At 46.1% G+C, this 12482-nt stretch overlaps 1 protein-coding gene across 6 annotated transcripts in view; it reads right to left on the reverse strand.

The window, feature by feature from the left end:
* Nucleotides 1-12482, reverse strand: part of PSMD14 (proteasome 26S subunit, non-ATPase 14) — a 63764-nt gene that overhangs the window by 33549 nt on the left and 17733 nt on the right. For all 6 annotated transcript variants that reach the window (XM_083413243.1, XM_083413246.1, XM_083413244.1 and 3 more), the window contains 2 exons: nt 779-850; nt 52-171 (listed from right to left, as the gene is read on the reverse strand). In XM_083413243.1, the coding sequence (XP_083269369.1) occupies nt 52-171; nt 779-850 (192 nt within the window). The remainder of the gene's footprint in view (nt 1-51; nt 172-778; nt 851-12482) is intronic.

A 12482-nucleotide genomic window follows, 5' to 3' on the forward strand; every position in this document is an offset into this window, starting at 1 on the left:
ATCTTGGGGTACAACTGGACATAACACATTCACTCACTGAAGAGCACTTACCGTTCCCGACTGTGGCATAGCAAACACATCAATCACTCTGACAGTATAGTCATCAACAAATTCTCCAAGCATCAGCCCCATAACTTCCATGGGAACACCAGCTCGACCATGCTTCAACATCTGGAAAGAAGATCAAATTCTACTGAAAGACTATTCAAGGGATACATTTGACTCTTATTCCCCAGCCCCTGCTCTGTAATGTAATAAAATGCACTTGAAATATCCATGTAACACCAAAGGTATGAAGTTATTACATATTCATATTCACTTCTTTAGTACTATAATTGGCTTTATTTAATTATAAAGTCTTATTTTCTCGAAACAGCTGAAATTTCTCCATGCTATGCAAGTCACTTAAAATACCCCCTTCCCCAAGGGCACATGCCACAATAACAGACAGAAATTCAATAGTTTGAATTCAAAAGACAATGGGACAGTAAGACACCTTGTTTGGATTTGAGAAGTCAAGGTATGAAAATGTTAAAAAATAGTAACATTACAACTTATGCTGCGATGTTCAAATGAAGGGCAGGCAGGATATAAATTGAATAAATAATAAAAATAAATAAATAAATGTTGCCCAAGAATAAAAAAACATTATTGTTGTTGTTGTTGTTGTTGTTGTTGTTGACATTCAAGGATTACAGAAGTGTCTCACTTGTTCATAGTGGAGACAGATATATGCAGGGCTTTGTGAAATATCATCCAACAAAACACAAATACTTACCTTCAAAAGCGCAAGGGAAGAGATGTAAACCTGTTCAGCAGTGTCAACTGCAGGAGCGTCAGTAGGAGGCCCCTAGGTAAAGAAGAAACACATCACCATGCCTTCAGATTCATGTATAAAAGGTTTTATTCTAGAAAGGCAACACATGCACACATTCTGCCCTATCAATTACAGCATTTGACGTACAAGACAAGAGGAATCCAGAGCCCGATACTATAGTATCTTCCATCTCCCTCTTCTGCCCATCAGTCCCCAACTGGTCTCCCTAAAAGATTCAGCTGAATAGCAGGGGAAGCAAGGGCCAAGGGCTACAAGCTGGAGGAAGAAAACCTAACAAACCACCCTCCTTTGTTGTTAATACATCGAGCTATGAATCAGAAGTCTATACTTCCCACCTTGCCACTGTCACAAACTCTGTATGTAGCCCTTGGCATGCCACTCTCTTGGTCTCAGCCCAGCATCTGAGCTATGAGGATAAAACTGTCCAGTCTTACGGGGTTGTTGAATGGAATACAGAAGAATATTGTGAAATGCTCTCAACACTTTATAGTAGCCTTTGGAACCTTTGGTTCCCATATGCTGTTGGGAGTACAACCTCTCCAAGACAGCTTAGACAATCGCCAGGGATGATGGGAGTTGCAGCCCAAAAACATTTGGGGGCCCAAGGTTGAAGGCTGCTTTAAAGTATCATACAAATGCTAAGTATTCTTATTGGATTAGCATGTGCGTGTGCATGTACACAGACACGTGTTTCTGGATCCTGGCCAAAGTTGATAAAGAGCACTTCCCTATATAAACTAGTGATTTAGTCTAAGAGAAGGCAATTGTGTTTCTTTGATCATCTATCTACTCAGTATTTAAAAATCAAAAATACTGTGCTTAGTGAAAATCTTATCAATGATACAGGCTTGGACTCCAATGAAGTTCTATTAGTGAATTAAATCTTGCAGGAAGTCTCCGCAGATATATATATATATATCTCCAATTCACCAATTAACTGCATGTTTCTTACAGTGGTGTGAATATAAATGCTGCTGGGCTAGCATGATTAACTGGCACCAACACAAACACAATTTCCTTTGCTTTCCCTTTGCTTCGTCAGTTTTCAGCTAAAGAGGACCTGAAGAAAAAGGCTATGGGAGCACTTTGCAGATCCACTGGTGCAGTGAGAGAAAAATGGACCTCCAATCCCTAGGTGGAAAAGCTGTGAACAAAATACTGTGCTCTTTGCTTCATGAGTAGCTAATAAAAAATTAGCACAATTGTCCAAGGTGTGAATGATGGCCGAGGCCAGTGCTGTGTATTGCTCAAGTGGAGAATGCCAACTAGCATTTGAGAGGGGAAAAATGCCCTTCCTGGGAAGCAAGGTGCTTCCTGTGAATGATGACAGTGGTACTAAATCTTTTTCTAAACGTGACTGGTAAGCCTAGAATAAACTCCACAGAGAATAGCTTGTACATATTGATTATCAAGGATGAAGAAGAAAATCAGTGATATTTTTATTTTATAGTGTTGTCTCGCTTCTTTTAATTATATTTGAAGCAGCAAAAAAATCCATAAAAATAGGAAATAAAACAAAAAGTGTAGAAGTAGTGTACATTAATGGGGGTTTTTTTGGTGTGGGAGGGGAGAAGTTGGTGTAAACAGGAAAAGGCTTTTTACATGCCTTCCAATGACAGCAAAAATGAGTATTTACTTCTCTGGGAAGGGAATTCCAACAAAGTGGGGTCTTAGTGGACAAGGACCAGCCCAAAGTCCCTGCAAATAACATCACCGTAAGAGCTGCAACTTACAACAGTAACTCTCAGATGATGTCAATAGGCTGTGCAACTCTGCATTAATAGAGGCTTCCTGAAATTCACTTTGAAAATAATCATCATAATTCTTTGGGACTGCAGACTTAGGGGAGGCATACCCTTACCTCCACCACTGACCAGGGAACCAACAGCCACTAGAAGACTGCAACCCCTGCCTCCCAGGAATAGCATCCTGGCAACTTGGTCCCACCCATTCACCAGTGAATGAGAAGCTGCTCCAATGCTTGCTTTCCTCTCCCTTCCCATTCCTACTTATTTGCTACATTTCAATCCCACTTCAATCCCAGACACTATTTTCTTCCATAGTAGCTCACATCAATTGAGGGCGGCTGTCAAGCTTACAAGCTGGACATAAATTTTCACTGAATATGAAGGTAAGAGAAAATTGCGGATGGATGAGTAGGTGGCATACAACAACTGTCGGAATTTTTAAAAATCAATAAAAACTATTCACTGAAATGTGGAATATAATTGGGAGACTTTTTTATCATGTGTGGTGGAAGTGGGAACTGCAAAAAAAAGTTTGGGAAAAGATCAGTATTCAAGTAATCAAAATCTTTGGGTACAAAGTTCCTTGCCAACCACTAATGTTCTTGCTAAATTATGTGAAGGGTCCAGTAAGACTGCAACAAAGAATTAATATCATACACGATAAACTGCCACTATGATTATATATATGCCAATGTGGAGGCAGCCATCCATTCCATCTGCAACCAAATGGCTATGAAAAGGTTTTCCACATATGCTGTCTGTGATGGGATGAAGAGCTGCTTGTGTGTAAATTGCAATCCCTCAGAGTTTGAACAGCTTCTCAAACCTCTGCCTGTGACGGAGCCCCTCCAGCATGGCTGCGTCAGTCGCTAGCAGAATCCGAAAGTGGTTGCTTTCGGAAACGTTTCCAACATAAAAGCTCCTTAACGGAAACACGTCTTCTGGCCTCTCTGCGTGACAGTTTCCGGCGAGGAACGGGTGTCCCTATAGGTGGTTCTGAGACATCCCCACTATTTTCACTGGAAGCATCTCTGAGCCATTCCTCCGACTCTCCTTCCCTTGACATTCCTGTTCGCCCCCTACTGGTTCCTTCTTCAGGTGTTACGTCTCCCTTTCCCTCAGAGAGCCTTGGCACCTCCGGTGCTGCCGATGGCAGTTCCCTGACATCCACCTCCCCTCCAGGGCCCCCTTCACCCTCTCCCGTCTCCTCCCCTACAGTTTGGGAGGGGATAAAACCCCGGAAGGAACCTTCCTCATCGTCTGAGGTTTCGAACACCTTTCTCCACTTGTTGCGGTTCCTAATCTCTCGGTACTCCTCGTCGTCTGAGTCCGTTCCTTCTTCCAACTCCGACTCCGCGAATCCTTCCAGTTCCTCTTCCTCGTCTGTGGTGCCGAAATACTCCCTCCTAAACCTTGCTGCCGGCTGTGGTTTCCTCGGGAATCTTTGGTGGAACGTTTCTGTTAAAACCTCGTCATTGACCTCCTCTGCTGTCACCCAAGTGTTTTCTGACTCCGGTTCCCCTTCCCACGCCACTAAATACTCCACCTGATTGCCCTTCCACCTGGAATCGAGGATTTCCGCTACATGGTTACTGCTCTCCCTCTCTTCCAAGACTGGTCCCCTGGCGTGCTCCCCTTCACCTCCCCCCTTGTACGGTGACAGTAATGACCTGTGGAACACTGGATGCAATTTCATGTGGTTGGGTAACCGGAGTTTGAAAGCCACTGGATTGACCTGCTGAATGACCTCAAAGGGTCCCAATCTCTTGGGTCTTAATTTCTTACAACCCCCTTTGAACGGCAACCCTTGGGTGGACAACCACACCTGATCCCCCACCCTTATGGTTTCACCTTCCCTCCTGTTCTTGTCTGCCTGCTTCTTATATTGAGCCTTGGCCCTTTCTAAGTTGAGCTGAAGCTGACGATGGATCGCTTCCATCTCTTCTACAAAATGTTCGGCCGCTGGGACGCTCCATCTCTCGCCTCCCTCCCCCGGGAATGCCCTGGGGTGACACCCGTAATTGGCCAAAAAGGGGCTCATCCCTGTGGACACATGCTCCGCATTGTTGTAGGCAAATTCTGCCAGCGCCAGCTTTTCGACCCAATCATTCCCTCTGTCATTGACATAACACCTCAGATATTGTTGGAGGATGCCATTTGCTCTTTCCGCCTGCCCGTTGGTTTCAGGATGCCGGGCCGTCGAAAAATTGACCTCCACGTGCAGCAAGCTCATGAGCTTCCTCCAGAACCTGGAAGTAAATTGTTTCCCGCGGTCCGAGACAACCCTCAAGGGGGCGCCATGCAGCCGGAAGATGTGTTCTACAAACAACTTCGCTGTTTCTTCCGCTGTCACTGCATGTGAACATGCTACAAAGTGGCACATCTTAGTTAACAGGTCCACTACTACCATGATGGCCGTCTTCCCTTTGGATTTGGGCAGATCCGTCATAAAATCTATTGATACCGCCTCCCAAGGCCGTTCTGGCGTGGGTAGTGGTTCCAATAACCCTGCCGGCGCCCTTCTTTCCCCCTTGGCCCTCTGGCATTGGTCACACCCTCTTACATACTCCTTTACATCTTCCCTCACCTTGGGCCACCAAAACTCCCTGGTGACCATCCACATGGTCTTGTGTTGTCCAAAATGTCCCGCCGTGGGACTATCATGCAACTGCTTGAGTACCCTCCCTCTCAATTCACCTTCTGGTATATACAGCGCCCCTTTGTAATACAATGCCCCATTTCTTTCTTCAAAACCCTCCGGGCTCTCACCCTCTCCCCTGAGGCCTCTGAGCTTATTTTGGGCATATTCGTCAGTTTCCGTTTCTTCTACCAGCTCTCGTCTCCCCACCAGCGCCGCCCCACACACCCAGCGGTCCTCAGGAATGACATGTCTTTCTTCGCTTGCCCCCTCCCCTTCCAAGTACTCTGGTTTACGTGAGAGAGCGTCCGCCCTGACGTTCTCTGGGCCTGGTACATAACAAATCTCGAAGTGGAATTTGGAAAATTCCTGTGCCCATCTCACTTGTCTTTGGTTGAGTACTCGAGCTGTTCTCCAATACTCCAAATTCTTGTGGTCGGTGCACACTTGCACCTTGTGTTGTGCCCCAATCAATAAATGTCTCCACCTCCGGAACGCTTCGTGAATGGCAAGTAGTTCCCTGTCATACACCGTGTAGTTCCGCTCGGACTTATTCAGCTTCCTCGAGAAAAAGCTACACGGTCTCCACTCCGACGTATTTCTTCCCGGCTGAAGAAGCACAGCCCCCACCGCTCTGTCTGACGCGTCTGTCTCCACCCTCATGGGCTTCTGTAGGTCCACATGCAGAAGTTGTTCTTCCGAAGCGAAAGCCCTTTTCAGTTCTTCAAAAGCTCTCTCCGCTTCCGCCGTCCAAACAAATTTCTTCTTGCTACTGAGGCAGTCGGTGATGGGCGCCGTCAAGTGTGCAAAATTCTTGATGAACTTCCGATAAAAGTTCCCAAACCCCAGGAATCTTTGCACATCCTTCTTGGTTTTCGGTGTCTTCCATTCCAGCACCGCCTGGACCTTGCCTGGATCCATGGCCAATCCTTGGTTTGACAGGCGGTACCCCAGGAATTCCACCTCCTTGGCATGAAACTGGCACTTCTCCAGTTTCACCCACAGCTGATTGGCTTGCAGCCGCCCCAACACTTCTCTCACGTCCCTCACATGCTGCTCTTCATTTTCCGAATACACCAACACGTCATCCAAAAAGGCCACACAATTCTTGTAGAGCAACGGCCCCAGGACGTGGTTGATAAAACTTTGAAAACATGCGGAGCCGGCTTGGAGACCGAAGGGCATTACGAGGTATTCAAATGCTCCCAAAGGGGTGAACATGGTGGTCTTCCATTCATCCCCCTTCCTTATTCGTATCAGATTATACGCCCCCCGCAGGTCCAGTTTTGTAAAAATCTTCCCCTTCCTCACCCTGGTCAGAATGTCATCGATTCGGGGCATAGGAAAGGCCAGGGGTTCCGACACGGCGTTTAGGGCCCTGAAATCCACTACAAGTCTCGGCTTATCTGTGTTTTTTTTGTCCACAAAAAACACTGGGCTGCCCCCCACCGCTCGGGACTCTCTGATGAAACCCCTCTTCAGGTTTTTGTCAATGAACTCCCTCAGCTCCTGCATCTCCCTGTCTGACATGGCGTACAGCTTGCCCACTGGGAGTTGAGCCCCAGGGAGTAGGTTGATTTGACAGTCAAAGGGTCTATGCGGCGGCAGTTTGTCCGCTTCCCTTTCGCTAAATACGTTGCTCAGATCTGCATATTGCGGAGGCACCTCCCCTTGCTTCAATACCTCCATCCCAGCTAAGGTGAGCTTGGCTCCCCCTGGATCCTTCCCCTGCTTGCAGTGTTCCAGGCAATGCGCTGACCCGAAGGAGACCACCCTCTGGTGCCAGCCCACCAGAGGATCGTGTAGTGCCAGCCAGCTCATCCCCAAAATTATGGGAGCTCCTCCCAATGTGGCCACATTAAACGCTATCCTCTCGGTGTGCCTTGCCACCCTCATTATCATAGGGACTGTCTGTTGGTTCACTTCTCCTCCCAACAGCTCTCTGCCGTCAATTGTGGTCACCTGCAGGGGTTTACTTAAGGGGAGGGTTTGTATCTGGTGCTCAACTGCGAACTCCTTACTCATAAAATTACAGGAGCTGCCTGAATCCAGCAGGGCCTTGATCTGTAGGGGGTGTCCGTTTGGCAGCTCTAGCAACACCTCTATCACTAGAGCAGGTCTGGGAGGTTCTGGTGCGGGCACTCTCACTGCTTTTGAGCCTGGCTGCTGTGCCCCGACGGCAGCCAGGCGTTGGCTTTTACTTGCTCTGTGCTTTCCTCCTCCTCTCCCCCAACAGCTCCCGCCATGCCTTGCCATTCCTTTCTCCGTGGACAGACTCTGGCAAAGTGTCCTGGCTGTTGGCAGAGATAGCATTTCTTCCCGCCCTTTCCCTCCTTCCTCCGCCCTTCACCGATGTTTGAAACTGTGCGCGCACGCGCTGTTCCCACTTCCATCGGCTCTGCCGGCGGGAAAGGCTGCTCTGGAATGTCTGGAATGCGGAGCTCCCTCCAACGTTCTCCTTTCCCCTCCCGCTTCTCCAAAGCCCTCGCTTCCTGGCGCGCTCCTATGGCTAGCGCGGCTTTAGTCAGCTGGTCCATAGACTCTGCTCTGGGGTTCCGGGAAAGTTCATCTTTCAAGGAGGAAGACAGACCTTCTTCGAACAGCATTTGAATGGGCTCAGAAGTCAATTCCCACCCCAAACGATGAATCAACATAGTGAACTCAGTCCAGTACTCACGGACAGTCCTGTTTCCCTGTTTGCAAGCCATTAACTGCCTTCGCACCCCTCCCTGCTCAATGTCACTGGAAAACATCAGGTCCATGGCACGAAAAAACTTCCTTGTGTCCTTTAGGATCTCATTATTTGCTGCCATCAAGGGTCTAACCCAGTCCTTCGCCCCTGATTCGAGATGGCTTATTACAAAAGCCACTCGCGATTCCTCATCAGGGAAGTCATCAAATTGCAGATTGAGAGCATATTGCATCTCTGTCCTAAAGACATGGTAGTTCCTGGGGTCCCCCCCAAATTTCTGCACCAATCCTGGCATCTTTCTGTTGAGTGGGGTGGCTTTCTCCCTCCCCCTCTCTGCATCCTGAGCCCTCCTTTCTTCCAGCCTCGCCGTCTGCAAGGCAAGCTGGATTTCCAACGTCCTATACCTTTCCTCCAGGCTTGGACCTCCTCCAGCTGCCCCTCCGGTTCCTGCTGGTTCGCTCATGATGCCTCTCCCTGGCACAAGCTAGCTGTCGATGACTTTCGGATTGCTGTGATGGGATGAAGAGCTGCTTGTGTGTAAATTGCAATCCCTCAGAGTTTGAACAGCTTCTCAAACCTCTGCCTGTGACGGAGCCCCTCCAGCATGGCTGCGTCAGTCGCTAGCAGAATCCGAAAGTGGTTGCTTTCGGAAACGTTTCCAACATAAAAGCTCCTTAACGGAAACACGTCTTCTGGCCTCTCTGCGTGACAGTTTCCGGCGAGGAACGGGTGTCCCTATAGGTGGTTCTGAGACATCCCCACTATTTTCACTGGAAGCATCTCTGAGCCATTCCTCCGACTCTCCTTCCCTTGACATTCCTGTTCGCCCCCTACTGGTTCCTTCTTCAGGTGTTACGTCTCCCTTTCCCTCAGAGAGCCTTGGCACCTCCGGTGCTGCCGATGGCAGTTCCCTGACACTGTCAATGGCAAAACTGACTTATTATTTAAAGAATAAGTAGGGTATGTATTAAAATGGTTGTGGTTTTTCGCTCTCTTTTTGCATTACTAAAGTGTCTGCAAGTTAATAGTTTATATGCTTTTCATTTCCCCTATAAGGTAGCAGAGATTTATGCAATTTTTTTTTTTAATTTCCGTATATATTGTTTCAGACTGGCTTTAAATTATCAGGTGACAATGAAAGATATAATAAATTTCAAAACCAAAATGTGCAGCAAAAAATCCTTATTGGCTAAAAAGACAAAGTCACACATGGAAAGGGGAATGGAGTGAAAAGGTAGAGGAGGTCACCAGTTCTTTAAGGTCAGCATGAGTCAGCAACTGTGAGAAGGCATTGCTATCCATTTCTGGCCAGACCTTGATGGTGTTCTTGCTTGAACAGCAGTTGGTGGCTCTTTGGCTGATGAATGGGACCTTTCCCCAATGCTTCTGCAGCCCCACAGCACATGGAGCTCAGTATTCTTTCCAGCAGTGTCCTGGGAGGCAAAGTTCCTCCTCTGGCTGATGGGATGGGAGTGCAGCCTCCCATAGACCTTTGGTCCCCAACCTATAGCAGAGGCCAGCATGCGCTGCCCTTTAAGCTCTGCAGTCCAAGGGGGATGAGATAATTTTTTCCTTTTGTTATCCTATCTATTAGACTAGGAACTTGAAGGCAAGGATTGGCAACTTTTAATTTATGACTAGTGCTTACCACCACTGGGTTGCATCCAACAAAGTCTTTGTTTCGGTGCAAGGACTTCCACTTTCACAACTGGCCTTGTGCCCCTCCAAATCTGCTCCACGACAGACTGGGGTGGGGTACAGAAAGAGGAAGGCCAAGTCCCTAGGCAGAAGTCATGGCACTAACCAGATGACTTAACTGGATACAACCTGTGGAAAACCAACATGCTGAAGATAATTTGGAGTAAATAACTTGAGCAAAAGATGTATGTGTTTGTGTGTGTATAAAAAGAGGCACTGGAAACTGAAAAAGGGGCAAAGGAGTATAATGGGATTTGGTAGAACTTTTTCCGCAAGGACAGAAACTATTTGTAGTATGAGATCTAGGGGGCAATAGCACAGAAGTAGGGAAAGGGAATTGTAACTTCTTGCCAATGGCCTATAGCAGGAGTGCACAACCTGCGGCCCTCCAGATGTTGTTGGACTACACCTCCCATCATCCCATATGCTGGTTGGGGCTGATGGGAGTTGTAGTCCAGAAACACCTGCAGGGCAGCAGGATGTGCACCCCTGACCTACAGAGACCTCTATCACACCACACCATTGTCCATGATTTTGGGCCACCAATGGCCATTAGATAATCCCAAACCTTTTTGGGGTAAAACTGCAATAGTTATTTCTATAGCCTCTTGAAAAAGCTCAGAATACCTGCTAAATATTCTGATTTAATCAATCTCTCAACTGATACTTATACTACATAGTACTATTGACGTTTATAGCAACTTAGTTAAGAGTGCTACTTTTTAAAAATTCAACTATAATGCCTGTTTATGCCCAACGCTATTGCTGCAGTCAGCTAATACTAGAATGTGAGTCGTTCAAGTATTTCATATTTTTACCTGAAGTGGAACGACACTTTCTACCCTCTAGGCCTTCACACATTGCTGCTTTGCCCTCAGTGGTGTTCACAACGTCCCTTAATTTAGCCACAAGTTGTCAATATGCATGAACACACTACCCCGCCTCTACTTTGTTAGAACTGCTAAAGATAATATCCCTAAGGTACTTTACATAGCAAAAGTGCAATGTACTCAATCAGTTAAAATACAGACACGATACATCCTACTCTCAAATATTCTAATTGATAGTGAACTACTATATATCAATTATACTTCTTAAGTTTGCTTAGTGTGGCTACCCTTAAATGTTGCCAATGTGGATACATTTTTACATTTACTTTAAAAACAAAACACATTCAACTGTACAGTGGTACCTTGGGTTAAGAACTTAATTCATTCCAGAGGTATGTTCTTAACCTGAAACGGTTCTTAACCTTTCGCTAATGGGGCCTCCCGCTGCCGTTGCACTGCTGGCACGCAATTTCCGTTCTTATCCTGGGGCAAAGTTCTTAACCTGGAGCAGCCACTTCCTGGTTAGCAGAGTTTGTAACCTGAAGTGTCTGTAACCCGAGGTACCACTGTATATGGACATATGATTGCAATCCCAAGTGCAGTCTTGTATTTAAGGACAAGCTTTATAGCCAGAGATGCGAGGAATTGCTGAGCAGGGAAGTGCAGTGGGTGGCTGCAGAAAAGACAAAGTTTCTGGTCCTCTTCTGACAGCACACTGCAGGCTAGTACAGTGGTACCTTGGTTTACAAACTTAACCCGTTCCAGAAGTCTGTTCTTTAACCAAAGCATCCTTAAACCAAGGCGTGCTTTCCCATAGCAGTGGGGGGCTCAATTTACAAATGGAACACACTCAACATGTTCTGCTTCCAAGACAAAGTTCACAAACCAAAATACCTACTTCCGGGTTGTCAGCATTCTTAATCCAAGTTGTTCATAAACTAAGCTGTTCTTAAACCAAGGTACCACTGTAGCTGCTGTGGACTTCTTTAAAAGGCTGCCTAATTCCGACCAAAGTTATTGACCTTTTTTTAGGATTGAAGTTCTTGAGGTTTTTTTAGGATTTTACCCCAAAGTTGTTGAAGTTGTGGAGGTTTTTTAAGGTTTATTTACAATTTTAACCCAGAAAATAAACTGCCACAGGGGCCAGATTAAACCAACCGGCAGGCCAAATTAGGCCCCCGAAACAGACTTTGGACATGCCTGTACTAAATACAGTGGTACCTTGGTTTACAACCATAATCTGTTCTGGAGGTCTGTTTCTAAACCAAAACAGGTTGTAACCCAAGGCGCGCTTTTGCCAATGAGGCCTCAAAAAAAAAATTAGTTTGTAATAAAAAAGGGGGGGGGGTGTAATCCAAAAAAAGGTTGCAAACTAGGACACGCACTACCGGCTTTGACGTGTTTGTAATCCAAAACGACGTATGCAAACCAAGACGTATGCAAACCAAGGTACCACTGTAGCCTGAAAACCTATAGCAAAGACACAGTTGGTTGTGTTTTTGTTCTGATACAAAATACCAGAAATCTGGACAAGTATTTAAACCAGTATTTTAAAATCAGATGAATTTAAAGAAAACCTTCTCCCAATGACAGCTAGTCTTAAAATGTTCAGCCTCATGAAGAAAAGCAGTAACGCAGCAAACTTCCTTCAAAAAAAGGGGAAGAAGCTAAACATAGAAGCTGATTATTTAATTTATACTGAAGAATGGTGTCTACAGAATGCCCTTTGAAAGTTGCAAGGAACACTGAACCTTCTTAAATCCATACCATAACCAATTCCTTTGCACGCTACTGTGCATATCTGTAAGCTTGTTAACATGTTAACAAAATATATCTATAAACCCCAAACTGTCAGGGGGACTCATGCTGCCCCCCCTTTTTACCTTCCAGCAATGTTAATGAAGGTGCATGCAGCCTGAACACTGAATTGTTAGATTACACATCAACCCTCATCTGCCAGTCATTTCCCATTCCAACCAGTAATCTACAAAGGTGACAAAAAGTAAATATACTTTTCTCCGATATACCAGATGCATCA

The sequence above is a fragment of the Podarcis tiliguerta genome, assembly GCF_965153285.1.
Source record: "Podarcis tiliguerta genome assembly, chromosome: 1".
NCBI classification, from domain to species: domain Eukaryota; kingdom Metazoa; phylum Chordata; class Lepidosauria; order Squamata; family Lacertidae; genus Podarcis; species Podarcis tiliguerta.